Genomic DNA, 23,455 nt, shown 5'->3' on the forward strand with positions numbered 1-23,455 from the left:
GGCAGTGCTTGTTTTGGTTACTTTTGGGGGAAAACTGTTTGCATGTATTATCACATCCTGTTATCACCAATATTCTGATGCACGGAGTGGACACAATAAAAAAAAAAGAGCCTATAAAAATATGGAAAAAATCCCAACAATCAAAACACACCCTATGAGCAAGCACTTGGCAACAGTGGGAAAGAAAAACACCCTTTTAACAGGAAGAAACCTCCAGCAGAACCAGGCTCAGGGAGGGGCGGCCATCCGGTTGGGGTCTGAGAGGAGGAAGACAGGACAAGCAATGCAGGCTTTAGTTATCAGCTTTTTTAAAAAGGAGGTCATTGTGAATAAATAGAAACGCAACAGCTAAATAGTGGAGATGAAATACGTGCAGAATAATGTTAGTGCAGGGCGTGACTTCTGAATGGACGACAAAAACAAGACAGCCATTACCATCATGACTTTTTATTAAGATTTATACGTCCTCTTCCCCTTAATCAAGTGACACATTCCTTACTGAAAAATCACCATCTGGTATTTCAGAGGAAGAAGCTAAAGCACAGAGCTCCTACAACTCACAAAGTCAAACATCCGTATTAAGAAACAGTCATCTGTGCGAAATGTCTTTCATTTAACTTATCGTGCAGCTTTGGAACATAAAGATGGCTTCTTTTTTTTGCCTTGCATGTCTTTGTATTCCCCAAATCCTGCACCAACCTTTTGGTGTCCATGATCATTTCTTTGTGGAATGTTTCTCTTTTGCTTTGTTTTTTTTTGGTCTTTCCAAATATTTGAAACAGACTGAATAAGAAAACCAGAGAGCATTTATCATTTCACAACGAAACCGAGTGCACCAGTAGAAAAATCTAACACATCTTTGGTCTGTCGTGACTGTAGATTCTGACAGAAGTTTAAAAAAAATAAAGAAAAGAAAATACAATTTACGTATGAAACGCAAAAATTTGTTCAAAATTAGACAACAACAGGCAGTCGAAGGCTGCAGTTGTGGACTGAAAAGTACCGGTATCTGAGTCACAAACACACACACACACACACACACAAACACACACCAGAGCATTCATTTGCCAGGAAACCTGCATGCCGAGTCAGTGTTTTTTTGTTTTTGTTAAAGGACACTCATAATAAGATTCTAAAAGACTGAAATTTGCAGCAGATTTTCATGAAAAATGAATTCATTCCACTTGTCACCCAAACACACCACCGCTAGATCGACCCCTGTTCAATCCCAAAGCAGAGTCAGAAAACATTCCCTCGAGGTAATGCTAAAGATAGTCTCGTCTAAACCGCAAGTTGCCATGAAAATGTTCTCTTGTTAAACCAGAAGTGGACCTCTAGCCCTCACAGCCAGTTGCTGTTAAAGTAACGGTTTTTTGTTGGGAAAATAAGAAACACATATTTGATTTGTAAGTCGAATGAGAGGATCAGTTCCACTCTCTGGTCAAGTCAGTTACATGAGAAGCTCCAGCTGGCACCTGGTTTAGCTTAGCACAAAGACTGGAAAAGAAGGAAAACAGCTAGCCTAGCTATGACTAAAGAAAAGAAAATCTGCCAGCACTGCAATAATCTATATTCAGCACATTGCATCTGGTTTGCTTAATAAGTACAAAAACAAGGGTTAAGGACAAGTTGGTTTTACAGGAGGCAATTTGATGGGCTACCTGTTCAAGAGGTAACAACAAAACAACTAATAAAAATCAGAAACTAGGGTGTTTCCACATCAGTTTTTCAACAGTTTTAATTTATGGGAATGTAGAAATTCATTTTAATCATCAATGGGACAGAACCAGGCTACCAGGTTCCCGATTATTTTATTTATAGCCTAAAGCACATTTAAACAACAGATGTTGACCCAAAAGTGCTTTAGAGACAGGAACATTAACATTTCAGGTCTCAAAAAAAAAGTTTCAAAATACATGAAAGGATCATGTATTTTGAAGGGATGTGTTTTGTTGTATCAAGTAATTACTGTGGAAAGTAGTTATAATCACAGTAATCAAAGTAGTGGTAGTGGTAATTAAAATGTATTCAAAATTTGCAAATTCATACCTTTATAGGTTAAAGGTATTTGGTATTGGAAATATATTGGCCCTGTATTTTCTTCTATCAGATTGACACCAAAAAAGTATCACACTACTAATTGTGTATGAGTACAGAAGCCCCGCCCACCTGCTGGTAAAATCTTGTTAATTAGGGACAGCCAATCAGCTGGAAGTTTGCTTAGAAGCTAAAACTGCATATTTCTTAACTGAGGGAGTGCAGTAAGGCCCAGTGTGCTAATAATCTCCTCATCCAACTAATGCCAAGGAAGTGAATTAATGCATTTCTTTGCTATGGCTTTAGGAAAGAGACTAAGTATTATTTTGTGAGCATTCAGTGTTGTAAAATGCTTAATATGAACACAAAACTCTGGTAATACAATGGGAGGAATGTGGTCTCCTTTTAACTATATGATTACAAGTTGCTCCACTTAAACTACCTGAACACTTTTCATATGAAACTTACAGATACACCTGCTGCTACATATAAAGAAACATAGTTTTGTCCATCAAGGACAAGGGAATTGATCTGCACAGCGTTACATTCCTTAACCCACACAACACAAACACACCCAGGATGACCTAACAGTATAATAAAAAAAGGAACATGTGCAAACTTGTCTCGTAACTGAGCTCATTCCAACAATTCGCCCCGTAAAACACAAGCCACACTGCAGACGACAGACAACGGTCCCCCTTAAAGGCACAAACGTCACGGAGAAAACAAAAAAAGGACTCACAAAATTACACGGTATCAGTACATTTTTCACATGGTGCAAAGTTTAGACAGCCATTTGTCTTTTTCTTTAAAGTAACTAACGTGAAGTATGAAACGCCTGAGCCACGCGAGCAATCGACAGGGCTAATTCCTCTTGAGCGTACAGTGCACTTCTTTGGCCAGGAAGTACTGATGAGGACATTCTGGATAGTTTAATGAAAGTTGTTGAAAGTTCAGCTAAAAGTTTAAACATTTTACACTGGATGTGACTTCAATCACCGGTGGAGGCCACGCTACACAACACTCAAGAGAAAAGGGACGACTTTAAAAACAGAACCCGTTTCTACTATAGATCCGCTATGAATATGAAACCTATACTCTTACTTTAATGTAACCAACACATTAAATTATGTCAAATAAACAATATGCTGTGTGCTGTGTATTTCAGAAATAAAAGATACAGTAGGTCTTAAAAAGAAAAAACACACACAAAAAAATAATAATAAAACATAAATTTTGAATCTATCAAAGTGAAAGAGTGACTGGCTTTGCATGTCTTTCCAGTAAACCCACGCTTCATTCATCTGCAAATGTGTTGTTTTGTTTTTAAACTGAACCATTGATGAAAGAGTCAAGACTTGAATCTCCCTTTCCTTTTTCCCCTTTGTGTGTGTGCATTCCCTTTTCTCTCTTGACATCCTGACCCAGAAAGCAGTCCGGTGTCTTTACAGACAGTCGTACATGCGCAGGGTGCGCTCCAGTTGCTGGACAACACGCTGGTAAAAGGCTATCTGCTCCCTGAGGTAGGCCTGCATCATGTCTTTGAAGTCCACCTCCCGTCGCTGATGGAAGTGGCTCATTTCCGCTTGGAGGGCAAAGCCCACAGTCCGGCAGCGTTTCCTAATGCCGTCAGCCTCGTCCTGGTCCATTTTCCCTTCGTCACTCATCCGCTGGCTCTCCTTCACCTTGGCAAAGGCACCTGTGTCAAGAAAAAAAAATGCCAATAGGTTCTCATTAACTCTGTGGCGTGTGGGGCAATGCACGTTTGTTTTGATTTTACTCCCCGAGCTTCTGAGAACTGCATTTTTTTGTTCAGAATAGCGAATGACACAAAAACCTCAAAGATGATGCACTTTTTCAAATGTTTTACTCTGTATTTAATAGTGTCTCCAACAAAATTCCATTACAGGGGGAAATTTTGGTGACCGCCACATAACAAGCTTTCATTACGCTGAACTTGACATTCAATTTAGAGCGATGATCAATATGGCTGATCAATCAAAATGGGGATTTATAATAAATCTTATTTTAAAAGGAAGAAAACCACCACACAAACACACACAGATATTAATAATTGCTGCATGTGTGACGATGTCTCAAAAAAAATAAAATACTGACTTTAACTGAATTAGTTACTTTAATGTGTATGTGTTAGTCCCCATAGGGAAATTGCTCCTCTGCATTTAACCCATTCACCCAGTGAAGCAGTGGGCAGCCACCAATGCAGCGCCCGGGGATCAGTGTGTAGGGACGGTACCTTGCTCAGGGGTACCTCAGGGTAACCGTTCAGTGGAGTCGAACCCCCGACCTTCCAATCATGGGGCCACCACTCTACCTACTGAGCTATCCCTGCCCCTAATTTACATGTAAATTTGTAATTGTGTTACACAAGTACAATGTAAAATGATACCCTGAGTTGGATAAGCAGAGGAGTTGGATAAAATAAACCTTTTGGCTTTTGTTTCTGTTGTGTTTTTTATTTTAGTTGCGTTCTACTCAAAATGATTGCTTTATGTATATTAAGGGTGAAGAATTACTGTTTTTGGTGCACAACATGCAGACATATACACACACACACACACACACACACACACTCACACACACTATTATAGTAAGACAATTAAGCTCTGGTTGCTCTGGAGAGTCTGCAGAAAACAGCTCAATAGTTTCTTAGGAATCACTTTATAGCTCTGGGTGAAACGTGAAAGTGCTAGTAGAATTATGCAGAGTGACTTATTTAAAACATGCAACATATTTCCCAGTACCTCTATTGTTTTTGGGTGGATGCAGAAATCTAAAATGATAAACCAAGCAAATAAAAGAACACTACTGCATGCTAAACACCTTGTTTTTGTCTCATTTGCTAAATCCTTAAATGCCAACCCCTTTCACCTCCCAATTAAATTGTCTGTGGTCTTTTTTTTTTAAACCAAAAAAAACCCCCATATGCTGTAATAAAAGATAAATACAGCACAGAAACAGTCACAGACGTTTATTACTCGCCATTATAGTACAACATGCTATATTGCTATGCTGATTTTAATATCTCAAGATAAACATTGTAACCTTCTCCCCAGACATTAACTACTGTAAGCTATACGCTTTATAGGGTAGCGCACGGAGGAAACCACACAATCACTTCTTGTTTCACTGCATACCAAACGTCTACTTTCAGTGTGCCTACTGCTAGTCGGGACCACATTCACCCAGACTGCTATGAAGTAACTTTCCAATTGCCGAACATGGCAGTCGGATGGCACGTCGCCATTGCTGCATTTCCCATCAGACCATCAGCCTCAAAAAGCCTGAGCTCAAAATCAGGAAGCAGGACTAGTCTGGACAAGCTAGGTGTTCTGCTTTGTAAGTACTTGCCTGACACTCATCCATTAACTGTAAATCTGAGGTCATGCTACACGGCATTTCATTCGAAACTCCTGGCAGAAGTGTGGGAAAGCATGAATAGCAGCTGGAGCCGGTTCCAGCAGAAGAGGCATGTGGACTGCAGTCTGTAGCTCTGACCTACATTTATGTATTCTGTTTTCCACATGAGAGGAAAATGTGCAGCACAAGAAAGCATGTCTGCAGGACATAAAGGAAAGGCACTCATAGTTCTGTGTGTCTGTGTGTGTGTGTGTGTGTGTGTGTGTGTGTGTGTGTGTGTGTGTGTGTGTGAGACTGAAATCATAAAGAATCCCACAACAGCTTGACGTGCTCTACCTTGCAGCTAAACGTCCTCTCTGACTTCATGCAAAACTATATAGTAAAATGCTGCTGCTTAGCTTTCCAAAGCAACAAAAAACAATTCCTCTCTTGAAATTCTTGGCACAGCTGATGCACAATCTCGCCACAAAGAGGATCTTGCTTACAGCTAAACACAAGAATATTTAAAGCCACGAAATCCACGAACAAAATGAAAAAGAAGTGCATCAGGCTAGAAGTAAAACTGAACTAGTTTCCAAGTGTCGTACCGTTTCCCTGTAGGTTTTACATATGCTCACTGATATACAATCAGTGGTCTGGAAAGTTGCTAGATTTGTTTATCTTGCCTAACCAGACCAGCTACCACAGTGTTTCACATGTGACAGATTAATGGGCGTGTGTTGGAGAGATATTAGAGCTCCACAAGGGGTTGGAGAAGGCTTTGGACAGAGTGAGTGAAAGAAAGGAGGAAACAAAAAACGAGAGGCAGCTGACAACAAGAAAACTTAAATTCAGCAGCATAAAATCATTCTTCCTTAGCAAAAGGAGTTGGGTGAATAGAATAACTCGCTGAAGATGGTTGGTTTGTTTGCGTTCATGTAAGCGATTAAATGCTTGTCGTCCATATTGTAGCAGCACTTCCAGCAGCTTTGACTGAATCGCCACAAGTAAAAAGGATTATGCAACGTCCTGCTGTGATCCACTGCTGCTGCCATCACGCTACTTCTATTGTCTTGGAAAATATTTTATAGCGTGAATGCCTGTGCGGTCAGGTCGCACAGTTTTTGATAAATGCAATTATACATTTGAGGTTTAAAATGAAGAGGAAATGAGTGAAGACAGTTGAGATAATAGACATTGCTACATTCCTCATTCCCACAGCCTCTCGCTTAGCCTGGGGTCACTGCAGGGCAAATTCGGGACACGCACGTCTTCACTGAGAGCGGAAAGTCCGTGTTTACAGCATGTTTTGATTGTATACTTCACTATTACTGTGTCCTTATTAAGCACTGTCATTGGTATTTTTCTCCAGAGACTGCAGATTTCTTTATGATCCAGACATTAAAACGCAGCACTTTTTAGGCAAGTGTCTAATTTTAACTCTGTGTCATCTGGATTCCGGTCACATTAGATTTAAATCAGCCCTGCTGTTAAATCCTGAAGTGTAGTCATCTTTAAACTGAAGTGGAGCCTCTTTAGATATGGACAGTGTGTATAAATCTAAAGACAAAGTTTATTGGTTTGCTGCACAGCTGCACTACGTGTTGGTCATATATAGAATGAATCAGCTTGTCTGGGTAGCGAGAAATGTAGAACTATACTATGTAAATTGTTGCACATGAATCATAACTGTGATCTCTAAACACTATGTGAATGGCTTTTATAAAATTCTAACAGACGCCTTAAACACATTTTAAAGAGAGCATGAGAAACCAGCTACTTACACCCTCTTTGGTTAGGGTTAGGTTTAGGCATCAAAACAACTTGTTTTGATTTGGGAAGAGATTTTGGTTTGGGATAAAATACAAGTAGGGATGCATCAGTCTGATAATGGATCAGATGTCGTTCCAATACTGACCCAAAAAGTTGGATCGGACACAATAAGCGATGCAATTGGTGACAATAAGCTGATTCATTCAGTTCAGTTCTATGCTGCTCCGTGTTTACTTAGCCACACCACAGCAACAACCTCAGTATTGGGAGATACTTACCCACAGCCAGGGTAATGGTGTTGGATTGGAAGTGGAAATAGCTCAGTTGGTGTATCCCTAGTTAGGAATGAAGTCATTCTCACTACTGCCACAAACACACGTCACAGGACCGACACTAGACCTGAGAATTCGTTATCTTTAGGGTGTAGCTCAGTACCTCAGGTCATGTAGCAATTGAAAGGCTGGTGTTTTGATCACTAGCTGCTCCAGTCTCCATACCAAACTATTCTTGAACTACATACTGAATCCCAGTTGCTCCCGACGCATTCACCAGAGTGTCAATGCATGTAAATATCAGATAGAAAGAACTTTGACCAGGAAAAAGTGCTTGTGTGAACGTGTGCATGAATGGGTGAATGAGGCTTGTTGTATAAAGCGCTTTGAGTGCTCAAGTTGAGTAGAAAAGCTTTATATAAAAAGGTATGTGACTCTTGGAATAGTATAGAAAGCTTTATATTATTAACATTTGACTGTACAATAGTGATGAAAGGGGCCCATCCCTATGTCACAGAGCAAAAGGCAGGGCGCACCCTGGACACGTTGCTATATCACAGGGCTAACACATAGAGATAAGCAGCCATTCACATTTATATTCAAACCTATAGCTGGGTAACCTGACACGCATGTCTTTGGACTGTGAGAGGAATCCAGAGTGACACAGAGGTGACACTTGGCCTGTCGCCAATACTAAGCAGTGCACTAACGTGTGACCCATGTTAGGGCCCAAAATCCCATATCCCGATATAAGAATTCTATCGTCCCGATAACGATATAAATCACAAAAATGTAACATTTTCTGTAAATTCTGTGAATCTCGACTTGCGGGAAGTGTTTCCAGCTGCGCATCATGTAGCTGGAGTCGAGTGTTTTAACCGATGCATGAAACTATACATTTTTAGACATAAGTTGTAACGGCCACCATTTTCTTTGTGAGTATTTATTACACGTCATGCTGCGGGGAAAAGCCTGTTCGAACGTTTGAATCTAAGGTTTATTTATTAGCACCTGGTGGCTCTTTTTTACTTCTCATCCGTAAATAATCTGCTCTTTCGCGTGATTCAGTTTATTTTGAAAAGTCTTAACAGGATCTTGAGCTTTATTGTGAAAGGTTTATGTGGAACATAACCGTAGTGTGGTTATATAAAATATAAGAGAAAGAGAGAACCGATAGACGTTTTTATATCGTCATCTGATATATATCATTATATCGAATATATGTTGGATGACCATGATTTTCAAACACTTGAATAGTCACCAAGTAATAAACTGCCAGTCACAGATGTACCACAACTATGCGGTCACTGGAGAGGAATAAGAGGTGGGGTGTGAAAACCAGTGGAATAGCCAGCTTTTGCAGCTAATTGATGGAGTTGTGAACACTTTTCTGAAACAATAATTAGCTTTTTTCCCCCACCCTACCAGCACTAAGTAGAGCGGCAGTGAGCTGAACAAAAATGACCCTGTTATTACAAAATCAGCACTTCCTCAAGAACTATTAAAAGTAAGGTTTAATTTGACCTCGCCTTTTTAAAGAAATTCTTCGCAGTTCTCTAGAGCTGTGTGCATGTGCATGTGTGCGTGTGCATGTGTGCGTGTTAGTTAAACTGTACTGGGCTAACATGTGAAATGTGCAGTCTCCAGTATGTAATGACATCACTACTGCAATGAAAACCACAAAACACACAATACACCCACTTTCCCTTTAGGACTCAGAATTGGCTAATTACTCTCTCTCTGAAAAGTAAAAGGAAAAATATCTTGCAGGTGACGACATGACATTTTAAAATCCATAAAAATGTGCTGCAGTCGCTGAACTGACTGACTTGTATAACACTGTATGTGGTACTAGAGTAGTCGTCAATAAGCCTTAAAAGTTTAAATACCAACAAGAAAGCCATTCTGAGTCTGCGTAATCAAAATGAATCTTCGGCGAACAGTAAAACAAACAAATCTGGAAATACTGTTTGAAAGATTTCAAACACCGGAAAGACTAACGTGCCTGAATAAGATTAGTCTGTGTTATTCATACTGGACAGAGGTAAACAGAAATATTTCTAAACTGAGGACAAGTGAGGCTTGTCACCACAAAACACTGACCATTAGTAATGGGCTGTGTGTGTGTGTGTGTGTGTGTGTGTGTGTGTGTGTGTGTGTGTGTGTGTGTGTGTGTGTGTGTGTGTGTGTGTGTGTGTGTGTGTGTGTGTGTGTGTGTAAAAGGGCTGACGTCTGTGTCAAGCACCGCAGTGAACTCATGACATATTTGTTCTTTGTTGGCCTCTCAGCTTTGAGAACGCAAACGGCAAAAAAAACAAAAAAAAAAAACAAAGTGCACTGTGGAACTTGTGTAATTACACAAACAGTGTCATCACATGCTTGTGACGAGGAATGGCCACAGATGTTAGAATAGAAGGATGGGGCCTTTCTTTTATATAATCATGCCACCTTTCATTTGTAAAGTTGCGTTGTGGTTGCCACCCATGGGTTTTGAAACCACATGTGACAAGTGACTCTTGGACTTTTTTAAAAATATACTCAATAAATCAATAAAGTCATCAGGAGCCGAGGACACCAGAAGTCTCTTTACAAGCGCAAAGATCAGCCCTCTGGTGGCCATTAACTAGAATGCAGACGTTAAGACGTTCCCTCACTGATCTCACTTTTCAGAACTGGAAGCTACACATGTCCGTCTTCATACTGCCTGGAAAAAAAGAAAATATACCAGTAGTGCTGTGTACTATGTTTTAGTTTCTTTAATGTTTATGTGTTCTACTAGTTGCTGCGAGCTATGCTAGCCTCCATCATCTCTATCAATACAGTTGCTCTCTTTGTTAGCTTTGTTTGTTAGTTAGTCGTTAGCCCATTGATAGTGCAGCCTTGAGAGATTAGCATTTTTACCATCGCCATCTTGTTTTAAAAAAAACAACAACAAAAACGCAATATAATGCTGTACTGCGAAATCACATATTCATTGGCTAACAAATGCCTTCACCAATCAGCATACCACAGGTAATCCTCCATTTTGAAATATATGACCAAAGTTTATACAATAAAACTTAATGTGACCACCAACCCAGTAAGTGTTTACAAAGTTAAAAACAGAAAGCTATTTTCCCATAGACTTCTATATATGTGGAAGCCTTTTTTTCACCACAGCTATCGCCATCAGGTGGTCAAAAGGCACTTTCACATTAGCTTTTTTTTTCTAACCAGGAAGCTATGTTCATGTTTTATACCATCTATAGTTACACCCGAAAGTGTCTAGTTGATTAACTGCTCAGCAACCTAAAACCTAGTGCGCTAGCAAGTCTTCAATATGCTAGGGCCACTTCCTGTATACTGTGCCATTTCCTTTTCCCCCTTAATACTTTGTTATCAGGGCTGTATTTTGTTTCATCATGGATGCATTACAGAAAACTGGATACAGACTCAAATTACTACAAATACTTATGCTAACGTGTTTTACCATAACTCTATATTTCAATGACATCACAAAAAACAACTATTATCTATTCAGCTCCAAGTCTGTTGCTATTAAAAGCCTTTAAGCTGATTCAGTCCAGAACATGCCTGTAGAAGCACTTATGATTTTTATTCAAACAAGGTAATAAAGCACAGAAATCTGAAGACAAAGATAAACACTGACATTTAGTCTTAATGGAGGAGAGTACAGGAACAGAGGGGGAGAAAAAAAACAGGAAAGGAAGGGAAGGGAACATCATGTGCAGAAAAGCTGAAAATAGAGAAGAAAAAGAGAAGAGACATTTCTTCAAGAATGTCTAACAGGGTCAAAAGGACTCTGCGTTATCTGCCAGCGTTTAAAGTTGGCCTTAAAAGCATCGAGGATAGACAAACATGAAGAAAAAACCTCTGCTGAGTTAGCAGGAAATGTAATAGTGTTTACAGCAGCCAATCAGATACACAGATAAAACTGAGCTGGAGTTAATGACCTGAGCTGGAATGTGCTCACAACCAACTTTTATCCATCTCAGAAATGTTATCTTTAAAGTCAATGCAGCGGCTGCATGGACACAGACACAAAAAGCAAACGTCTCAAATTTTTCAGTACTTTGAGGATGAGGAACAATTTTAAAATAAAACAGAATGAGTGATAGTCCAAAATTCCTCTGCACCCTGGATAATAAGTTTTCAACCATGACAACAACACTTACACTCGCAGAACTACAACAAAAGACTTCCAACAGCTCCAAAGCGCAAACTGAATCTCTTAATTGAAGCCATGCCCTGATGTGTTCAACAGCTGTTCTTCTTTTTAATGTTTAGAGAGACTCTAATCTTAAACGACTATATATTTCATATTTACACAGACAGAGTTATAAATCCACCCTCGTGCCAAACATTTATGCTAGCATGATGTACTCGTATATTAAGAAAGATATGTACACTTATGCTTCTCGCTGGGTGGGGGTGGGGTGTTAAGTCACAACGCTCCCCTTCAAAGGGATTTATTTCAATTCTTTTCAAGTCGGGTTTCCGACATCTGTATGTCGACGTGAAATCAAAAGTTGGACTGGACGAGGATGAAAATATTTGGCATTTCCAGTTGCCAACTGGAGCAAAATGTCTGGCCTTGTTACAACTTAGCTGTTCAAACTACCTCACAAAAGTTCCAACAACAACAGCATCAGTGCTGTCATCGCATATCAAGCAAAACTAATGAGCAGCTAGCATTAACTGTGACATCACGGCTCCTTTGTATAACTATTTATTACTAAGATTTGTGAGACAAGAGTCGGGTTGCCTTGAAATCCCTCTGGGTTTTAAGGCATTCTGTTGTGTTTCTGGTTGTGACATCAAATGAATATATAATAGTGTCAGCTCTTCTTCTGTGGAATAAATGGAGTGTTTACTTTTGTCTACTTGGAAGTGTTGCAATGGCAAAGGCAGCTGAAATTTACAAGAAAGAAAGAAAGAAAGAAAGAAAGAAAAAGTAAGACATGCAGTTCTGATGAAGAATGTCTGGCCAGTATGACTTTAAGGTTGTTCCCGTGGTCAAAATAAATTCATCCCTGCTTTGTGGACTGCCTACCTTAGTCAGCACCAATTAAAGCTTAGACATACTAACAAAACAAAAACCTGGAAACCACCACAGTCCATTGTTAACTTTGGAAATGTCTTAAAACTAAATTCTTTTTAAAGGATAGTAGGGGTCAGCTCCTCAGGCTTCAAATGACCCTCAAACTTTGGCATCTTTAGGACCTTAGTGAACACTTTGTTGATGACTTCAGGGGCTCAATTGATAGTTTTAGGTCACACCAAGTAAAATATCAACTAGCAGATTATGGTAGTTATTGGGTGAGAATCATCAGACAGCCCACGATACAAGGATATTGCAATACTTTTTGTTAATTTCACATTTTGTGACATGTTGAGTATTGTAATATCATATAAATCATATATCGCATTTTATCACCTCAAAAGCAAATTATGTGCTCAAAGTTAAAAGCTGTCAACAGCTGTTCAGTAGGGGTGGGGGAAAAAATTGATACTGTGTAGTATCGTGATATTTTGTTTGCTAATAATGTATCGATACAGGGACAGCGGAAATCGATATTTTGTTACAAAAAAGGTTTTTGTGGACTGGAACATGCTCTGACTTCAGAGCATGTTGATCCTTTTTCTGAGCAAGAATCCTGACATTCCTTCACTGTCCAAATGTGTTTAACTTTTTTTATGGCAGCAATAAACATTACAGTTTACTTATTTTAATTTAAGACATGTTTTATTTTAATTAAGTTTAAAACTTTTTTTATTCAATGTAAAATTATATTTTGTTTTAATTTACTTTCAAATTCTTCAGTTGCTGAATGGGCTGCATAGTTTTCATAAATTGCATAGTTCAGAATAGCTATAATTGTACCAGATGGTTGCATTCAGTTAAGTTGGACTAGACTGTAATACAAACCGTTCAGTTTGTCAACAATAAAACTGAAATGAGAGAAAGACTGAGTGTGAGACTTTGATATTAGATAAAATGAATATTGATAAAGTTTACCTTTATGTACAGAATCTGAATATTGCAAAATATTTTAAAAAATTGCAATAATATCATATCGTGCGTTAAGTATTGTGATAATATCGTATCGTGGGATGTATGGTGATTCCCACCTCTACTGTTCAGTCCTTTTATCCAATAAGACAAAGTTATCTTACTTCAGTTATTTATTTATTCTCCTGCAAAATGAGATAAGATGGAGTCAGTCTGCAATCTGCCATCTGTTTCTTATAATTGAGCAATTAACTGTGATAAATGGTCAAAAATCACATATCTGTTGCTCTTAAACATAAATTCATACTTAATTATCACATTTCTGCTCGTCAACCCCCCAGCTCTCTAGAGTTATAACCAGCATACTGTTCAAGTTGAGTCAAGCCCCCTCAGGTTTTGCTCGACATTGATACAGACTCATTCAGACTGACGGCAACATGCTGACAATCTGTCTGCGTTTTACACCATTCCTCGTTCACCCAGTCATACAAGCACTTTTTTCTATGCTTAAGTTTTCTGTGTTTCCGGCTAGGGCTGCCACAAACAATTATTTTGATAGTCGACTAGTCACCGATTATTTTTGCGATTAGTCGACTAATCAGATCATGCATCCATTGGACGTAAAACGTACAGCTTACTGCACCAGCATGCATCTGCTCTTATATAACTATAATTAGCTTACAGCTTTAAGTGTTTAAGGTATGTGCTAACTAAAAATAAAGACAAGATGATAGTTTATTAAATTTTAATGAAATTTGCAGATTGTTTCGGTGAAGTTTAATAAACTCAGCCGTCTGCTCCTTGCCATCTAAAATATAACGGGACACCGGAGTATATTCTCAAGCATCTCACTTCTGATAATCAGTTGTCTGCTTGACGTTTATTCAGCTGTGTAAAAACTATAACTTTAATCTCAGCCAAACCGATTTACTCAGGAACAAATAAAATACTGAAAAAAGCCAAACAATAACATTTTTAAGTTATCTAAGTGACTTATATATCATGTTTAACCTGAGTAGCGAAAGACGGCGGTGGGTTTGAAAACGATTTGCCGGGAGTCCGGTGTTCTCACGGGCTCTAGTGAGCCTTGAACCCCGGCTAGCTATCGAGCAGATATTTCAAGTTTACACAGCTACATTCTCGCCTGAAAATATGTTAAACGTTTATTTTGTGACCCAGAAAGAATAATAAGAGTAATATTAAAACTAACTAGCTGCCGCCATTGCTGGAAACGTAGCAGGGCCGCGCTATGAATTCTGGGATAGGTTGGGCCACGAAGTATACACCCGACCCATCCTTCAAATCTGGGGAAATGAAGGATGCATTTGTGGGCCGCATTTGTTGGAGTCTTCAAATGCAGGCACAGGAGGATGCGGTTCCTGAATTTGGACACAGCTACGATACCGGACACTGCTCTTCTTCTTCTTCGGGGTTTAACGGCAGCTGGCATCCTTGTACATGCAGTGCTGCCATCTTCTGTTTCAGTCCGTTATTACATTCTTAAATCCTACTACTTATTCCTGCGTGTTTTGGGGATCTTACAAAGCTTCAAACGATTTTGATAGTCGACGTAATCGTGACTAGTCGACTAATCGTGGCAGCCCTATTTATGGCAAATATTCACGCATGTTCACACTCCGATAGATGTATCAGAGAGCCAGTGACTGTGACTACGTCCACACTAGCCTGGATAGATTTGAAAACGGCATTTTAGTCTGAAAACCCTCTGCGTCCACCACACTAGCGTTTTCAGTCGTTTTCACAGAGTTGCGCGTCCACATTGAATCGGCCGAAAACGTTTAGGTTCCACTACTGTGCATGCATGAAACACAAGAAGATTCGGCCTGTCTCATTTCTGTCTGCCGTTTATTTACTTTACTCATTGAAACGTGGCAGCAAAAGGTAGAAGAAAAGCACTGAGTTTTTTTAAATGGACTAACAATGAGGTGGAGTTGTTGCTGCGAGTAACACAAAAGTACAAAGTTGCAAAAGAAAGTGAGAATTAAATAATTTGAAGAAAAGCAATCTGGAGCATGTACAAACTGGTATTAATCTTTAATAGGGCTGTCAAAATTGAGAGCAAACAAAACAACTGCTATATAATGCCCCCCACTATCTTTAATTGGTCACATGCATCACATGACTAAAATGCGTCATCATTTTCGAAAGTCTGTGTTTTCGAGTGTCCACACTGCGACGGGACAGCTCTGTTTTGAAATGTATGCATTTTCGAGATCGTTTTCAAAACACTGCGTTTTCCCTTGGGAAAAACGCCATCTCAGTGTGGACGGGAGGCCAAAACAGAGAGAAAACTATGCGTTTTCAAACAAAAACACATTAGTGTGGACGTAGCCTGAACCACCAACCTGCTCTACCTCCTGAGCTGCAGCCACCCCACCACCCGAAGTTGTAGTCAGTTGCAGAATGTGAAAAAGAAATCAATATAATAAGCCACAGATTGTATACTTTTGTTGTCATACATGCAGTAGTAGATTTCACACATGAACCTTGGCTGATATTTGGAGAATGAGGTCAGAGCAGTTGTCTGTTGTGAAATGTAACGCACAGCAAGACGGTGCACTCAAGACGTGTTAGCGCCATAGATGTGTTTGCAGAGACACACCTAGGCCAACGCACAACGAGTCACAACAGAGAAATAGACAGACAAAGGGAGTTTATCTCCCACTGACAGCCTGTAAGAGAATGACCAAATCATCAAAGAATGAAGCCTACCATAATTAGAAGGATATCAGGTAAAACAGTATAAAGCTATAACATTTGTCAATCATTTTTCCTTTTGTTTTTCTCCCAAGTGGAGTATATTGAAACAGTAACAGCAGGCTAATAAAATACATTGGCAAACCAATACCTAGATCTAGACGAGTTAACTTGGGCTGACGGAATTTCCGATCTCTAACTCTGCAAAAAGAAAGGGAGAGGAAGGAGACAGAGTCATTGGGCACTTCCAGCATGAAGAGAAAGTATTGGTTATATTTGCCAGTGGGAGCACCAAATCATGTTTAGCCTCCTTCAGATACAGCAGTGCAAACAATGACTCAGCCTAACTAGATTTATGGACATAGGTGATATCAGATGAACAGGTAAAAACAGCACCGGGTAGAAGCCTAAAATAAATATCACAGAAATGTGTGATAATGATATTTCTGACACCCAATATTACACATTAAATATTAAACAGTATTACACACAATACACCATTTGCTCTTCCATTTGGAGAGCAACTAGCTAGTGCTCTAGCTAGTCTTTCAGCCAAGCTTGGTTGTTATTTGTGTGCTTTTGGGTAGGGCTGCTCAATCAATCAAATTTTAATCACGATTACGATCTGGGCTTTCAACGATCATTAAAAATGACTGAGCCGATTATTAGCACCTCCCTCGTGCTTTACTCTCGCGAGGTGGCAAATCGAGCGCACTTCTCTGCGTTTCGAACACGCGTCACATCAATTAAGAGTACCTGAGGAAAGCTAAGCAGACGTTATTTGGAGAGGAGAGGATAATGGCTGCTAAAGAAAGAATGCCGTTGGTTGAAAAGCGAGGTAAAACTACTTCAGTGGTGTGGAAACATTATGGGTTCGCGGAGTCAGACGTGGATCAAGTCGATATAGTGTGTAAACTTTGCTACGGTGTTGTAGCTGCACCACAGGGCAACACTACAAATTTATTCAATCATTAGAAGACCGCTCACAAAGTGACATACGATCAAACAATGAAGGAGCATAGAGAAAAACCCTCAACAACACCTACTTCATCCTCACAGACCTCCATTCACGCTACCCTGTACAATGCGACTAAATATCCCATCAGCTCCCAGAGACACAAGGAGATAACAAACGTGGTAACGTTTTTCCTCGCCAAAGACCACTGCTCAATTAACACAGTGGACACCCCCGGCTTTAAGAAACTAATCAACACTTTGGACAAACGGTATAACTTGCCATCTCGTCACTATTTTAGTCGAGTGGCGATTCCTGCTTTATATGATGAGTGTCATGATGGTGTCGCAAAGGAAGTGGCTACAGCCCAATATTTTGCCACCACAACGGACTTGTGGTCAAGCCGCACCATGGAGCCATATTTGAGCCTCACGGTACATTTCATTGACATGGATTTCAACATGAAAACGAAATGTCTCCAGACATCATTTTTCCCAGGAGACCACACAGGGCAGAACATAGCTGCAGGTCTGAAACAAGCACTGGCTACGTGGGATCTGGAGGAGAGTAAACCCGTCTGTATAACCACAGACAACGCAGCAAATGTCATACTGGCTGCAGAACTGAATGGCTGGATGAGGCTCCAGTGCTTTGGGCACAGATTACATTTGGCCATAGGTGAGTAGGCCTAATTCCTACTGAATATGATGCATAATGTGATTTTCTTTCAATAAGTATACAACATAATGCTTCGAATGAATATATAAAAAATTATTTAAATTCAGAGATACTTTTATTCATTCTCACAGTCATACACATTTTCTATGAATTATACATACACATAAATAAGCTACCATCACTTTTTCTTATTCATTCACACTCAAGGAAATGACAATCATCATCCTGATAATGCTTGTTTATATTTTTTATGTTTTTATAGAAAGAGCCATGAAAGATCACAGGATTGAGCGTGCAGTGGGGGTCTGCAAAAAAGTGGTCAGCACCTTTTCATTCAGTTGGAAAAAAAGAGAGAGCTGAAAAAGGCACAGATAGACCTCAAACTGCCAGACCGCTCTTTAAAGACTGAATGTCCAACCAGATGGGGACCTAGGCAGGCCATGGTTTCCAGAGTCCTTGAGCAGCAGAAGGCCATTGCCCATGTCCTCTCCCAAGACAAAGGAACCAGGCACCTCATCCCCTCATGGCAGGACATTGATGTCCTTGAGGCCATCAACAAGACCCTGGGACCTCTGGTTGAATTCACTGATGCACTTTCTGGAGAGAAATATGTGAGTGTGTCTTTAATAAAACCAACATTCCACATATTTAACAACTCAATCTTGGCTGAGCAAGATGATGACACAGACCTCTCAAAATGCATCAAGAGGAGAATACTGGAGTACCTAAATAAAAAGTATGGTGACTCACCAACACAAGAGTTGCTTGACATGGCCACTGTCCTGGACCCAAGGTTCAAACTGAGATATGTAAGGGAGGTCAGCCAAGAGACAATAAAAGCCAGACTGACAATGGAAATGAAGTCCATCATGGTATTTATAAAGATACTAAACATCTATCCATCCATCCATCATTATTTATAGTAATTATTTAAGGATTGTATTTTAGAATGCCAAACCCGAGACAGATAAAACTGGTTCGTCATTCTGTGTTGCTGTGATTTTATATTTGTCCCATTAAAGGAGGCTGCAGTGATGGGGACACCCGTTGGTAACACGGAGGTTGCTGATGATGGTGCATCAAACCAAAAGAAGAGGAAAAAGGGCCTAAGCAGCTTCTTTAAGGCCCCTCACAGCACAGCACGGGGTGGTGGAAGCTATCACAGAACCTCTTCCCACGACTCTCCATCCTCGCAAAGAAATATCTTTGCATCCCAGCCACAAGTGCCTCATCAGAAAGGGTCTTCCGCACTGGTGGAAATGTTGTCAACTGCCTGCGTGCATCCCTGAAGCCTGATCATGTCAATAGGCTGGTGTTTTTGGCTAAAAACCTTTGAAAGGTTGCAGGAACCATGTTTTGTTGAGCCATTTTGAGATTGTATGGGACTCGGGCCTACTAGTTTTTATTTATTTCTTATAAAAGGTACAACTTTCAGTGTTTAATTTTATTTTTGTTCAGGCAGCAACTTTAGTTGACATACCTCAATGTCAGTTTGATGCAATTGTGCATTGTGTGGCTACACAGCTTGCCTTGATGTTTGGTTATTTGTATGCATAAATATTATGCAGTAGTTTGAAGTTCACTAAATACTAATGTTTACATTTTTTATTTATTTTTTATATTGCAAACATTTGCACGGTTATCAGTATTTGCACACCATTTTATATTATTTTTTGACAATCGAGATCTCAATTTCATTGATTATCATTTTTGCCATAATCGAGCAGCCCTACTTTTGGGTCATATATCAATAGCTGCTAGCAACAGTACTAGCTAGTACTCTAGCTAGTCTTTCAGCCAATGTCGGTTGAGATACTTGTGTGCTTTTGGGTCATACATCTTAACTGCTAGCAACTCTTCCATCAAAGCCTCATTGTACTCTACAATATGTTTATGACTCAAGCGGTTAAACATGTTTGGTATTTCCACCTTTAGCAGAGACAGTTTTCTTGCATATTTTGGAAAGCATTGCGATGTGCTGGAGATTGTTGAAGTAGTTCCAGTTTTACTAAATCATCATTGGAGGATGACACACAGCTCTCAATGTCAAACATTTCTGGGCTTGCATAATTTTTTTTTAATAAAAAAAAAAAAAAAAAAAAGCTATACAGTGACATCACAGTAAAATGTATACCAGTTATCCTTGACAATATGCTATGGGAAAGCCCCAGTATTAAATAAAAACCTTCGTCTTGTTCTTAGTTTATCAAAAATAGTAAATGGGAACAGTAAGCCAATTTCACACTAGCCAACATAACAGTGGGCCACCCCTTGTTTCCAGGTTGAAACCCTATAAAGAACACTGTCATCCTATTTTCAAGTTTAAGCTGTTGCAATAATAAAACATTTAAAAATCATTTCTCTCTCTCTGATATGGCAGAGCAGCAGTAAGTTATAAACAACACAGGATCTAATAGTGAAGCTACCGCCAATGTGCGCACTCTGGCTAAGCAACGGGAACTAAATTCACTTAACTAAAATTAAGTGAAGTAGATATGAGGAAGTTTTTCTGCCTGTCAGGTCTAAAGAGTGGAAGTTTGACTAAAAGTTGACTCCGCTTGTGGGGTAAATTATTACTCCAGTGAAGTGGAACTGGTCATAAACAGAGCAAAAAGCAAATATTATAACTTACGACTAAGGAGGGGGGAAAGTATTGTTACAGTTCCCGTGCAACTTGCCCAGCACCATCAATAGTTTACCAGACTTAAAAAAAAAATTTAATTAATTAAAACAGAAAACACTGCACATATGTTATAGCTCTACAATTCAATCGGCTCTTACCCATGCTTGACAGTGTAACCAGTTGTGTCGTTTTCCATGTGCCACAGCAGGAAAAGTACAGATGCCAATAAAATGGTTGCATCTAGGTGAGCTTTTCAGTGTTTTGGTGGAGTGCACGCTGGGACACTGGCCAGTCTTACTGGGATATTCGACTGGTGCAATTTCTAGATCAGTCGTAAGTAACATTTACTCTAAATTTATAACTCTAACACCAGTGTCTGCCTGCCAAGTTGAAACTTGATTATGGCACATTTGCAGTAAACTTATGCTGATCAATGTGCCGAAGCAGAAGACTCAGCCTTTGTAGCTACACACTAACACGCCAAGTTTAAACTTGAGAAGCCAGCCTCGCCAGCACACCCTCTTTGGTATTCTGAATTATGGAATATCTTTAAAGCATAATTATCACTTTTTGACAGAGAGGTTTCAAACTTCATTGCCATTACGCTCACGGTTAGCGGTCACGCTGTGTGCTGTTAAACACTGTGCCAATTTTTTCCATATAAGCTCATTTTACTTGTAACTTGTGCCTTTTTTTAGACTAAGGCTGCAGAATTTGTGCTTCTCTAGGAGAAGAAAGGAGGCGGCACTGGTAAAAACTGAGGACTCTGAGACATCTGTGATCTCCTTTAGTGTGAAACAACATTGCACTGGGCCAGCACAGACAGGAATGCAGAAGCATGTGGATAAGCTGTGTGTGAAGCCAAGGCGCTAGCCTTTGTCAAGATTTATGAGTGAGCCAACAGCAGCAAAACACCTTTGCTCTCCAGAGTCACTACAGTCAGAAAAGGGAACTATAATCGGCCAAATTACAACTGCCATAACTTGTCCACTCTATGCTAACGAAATGCAAGGCTAATTGCACAGACTGCTGTTTGCGCACCTGCAGAAAACGCTGCCTTTGCCTTTGGGCTTTCACCAACATATGGAATCTTAATCCTCGACAGATTTGTCAGATCATATTAACGCCGTACGCGCTCCTGGTCAAGTCTTTAGAAATTAACCAAAGAGCTGTGTGGTTGTCTTATAAGTACTAGAACTAAAAGTTAGATGGCTGTGTGTTATCTGCTCAAATCAATAGGGCATTTGGCACACACATTTCCCCGGAGCTGGAAAGCAAAATATCTTTTCATTCAAAAATGCGCATGCAAGAGCCTGCATGTGGTTTTGTTATGCGTTGCCATATGGAGGACAACTAACCTCTTGTCCATATTAAAAGTCTGGCCTGCTAAAGGTGTCCCAGGGTAGCTAGTTCATTCTCAAACTGCATAATGATGTGGTGTGGATCACAGCAGGTTTTATCCAACTACAAGCAGCTGCTAAAGTAGCAAAAAGACAAAAAGTCCACTCCTTTTAAAAAAAAAAAAAAAGAAACTAAAAATACAAACTGAACAGCTCAGTTTTACAACTAAACGGTGATCGTGGCCTTAATTTGCTCTACATGTCATTCTCGGGTGATGCAGATCCCGATTTCATGCAGAGCCAACACCCCTGATCTCATCTTACACAACATGTGACCAGATCATCTGGTCCGATACCCTCGCAGTGGAGCGCGTTGGTTTCACTCTATTGTGTTTTCTTTTTATACGTATTCAACCCCTGAAGAGCTGTCTTGTGTGTAAGATCAGTGCAGTGATTGTCGCCAGGTACAGAATCTACAGAACATGATCTCTACCCAAATTCTCACAGACACTGGACAAAAATAAATAAATAAATAAATCATACATGTAATATTTAAGACCTGATGAACGCTGAGGGAGCACAATGACTCCAATCATTCAAAATGAAGGAGCGAGGTGAATTTCAGAGGCCAGGATGACTAACAAACAAGTGATTGTAAAAGGCATCCCAACTGTAGCTGGGAGTGCTTAGATCCGCCTCACACAAAACCCTCTGAAGGTCTTTATTGTCCAACAATGCAATGTTATTTACTCTTCACATCAAGACTTTCAATTGTATTCAAATGAGATCAAGGTCTAACTAAGGGATTTGTTTTGGCAGATGTTTAAAGCACAGCGTATGCACCGTTAGGAGATCAAGCATTTGAAACCAGGATAGATTTACCTTCTCTTGTATCTAAGCCAAGGAAACTTCCCAGTCAAAGAGTTCTGATATGGGCAGATGTGGGACAAGGGGAAAAAGATGTAAAGAGAATAGTGAAACATCATTGAAGCATGTGTGGCAGCTTTGGCTGCAGACTGATTTCAAGGCAGAAACCAAAAGTGAATGTCTGTTCAATTTGGATGAAAACACAAATGGAGCACACCCTCAGATTTTCCTGACACTGCCCAAAACCTTCTCCTCACACAACCCGCGTGGCTCGCTTGCCCACCACCAGTTAAAATTCCTGGCGTTCACATCCTGACATGGATCACAGTTAAAAAAAAATCAGCTCCTGTAGACCTCAGCGAAGGCAGGCAGGGAATAAAGAAAAAGCCATAAGGGATGAAGGAGGAGTGTACCGGAAAAGGTCGACCTCAGATCTCTGTGTTCCGACTGTTGCCACAGCTGTATCTGGTTCAGCACAACACAAGTCATATCAAGGGGAGTTATGTGGACCGGCAGGGAAGACTCAGCAGAGGGGAAAGGGTCTCTGCCTGAACAAAATACAGTTTCCTACAGTATTTATCACCTCCTGGCTAGGGGTGAGAACTATTTGTAGACACTGCTGCCAAATCAAACTTTTTATGTAGATTCCAACATCATGCTTTTATTACATCAGTGTTTCCTCACACGCCGACTTTACTGGGGTGGGCAGCCCAGTTATATCAGCAGCAGCAGCCCAAGGATACAAGGCAAATCATTTTAACATATAATTTTGTTTGTCAGCGACACCTACCCACAATCCATTTGCGAGTCGACAGGCTC

The 23,455-nt window shown here is 39.9% G+C and overlaps 1 protein-coding gene across 1 annotated transcript in view; it reads right to left on the reverse strand.

The window, feature by feature from the left end:
- Window positions 1–431: 431 nt before the first annotated feature.
- snx33 (sorting nexin 33) overlaps window positions 432–23,455 on the reverse strand; it is a 28,275-nt gene continuing 5,251 nt past the window's right edge. The window contains exon 2 of the mRNA XM_006782441.3: window positions 432–3,736. Within this exon, the coding sequence (XP_006782504.1) occupies window positions 3,483–3,736 (254 nt within the window). The 3' untranslated portion in view covers window positions 432–3,482. The remainder of the gene's footprint in view (window positions 3,737–23,455) is intronic.

The sequence above is a fragment of the Neolamprologus brichardi genome, chromosome 7 (genome assembly GCF_056152115.1).
Source record: "Neolamprologus brichardi isolate AB-2024 chromosome 7, ASM5615211v1, whole genome shotgun sequence".
In the NCBI taxonomy this organism is placed as follows: Eukaryota; Metazoa; Chordata; class Actinopteri; order Cichliformes; family Cichlidae; genus Neolamprologus; species Neolamprologus brichardi.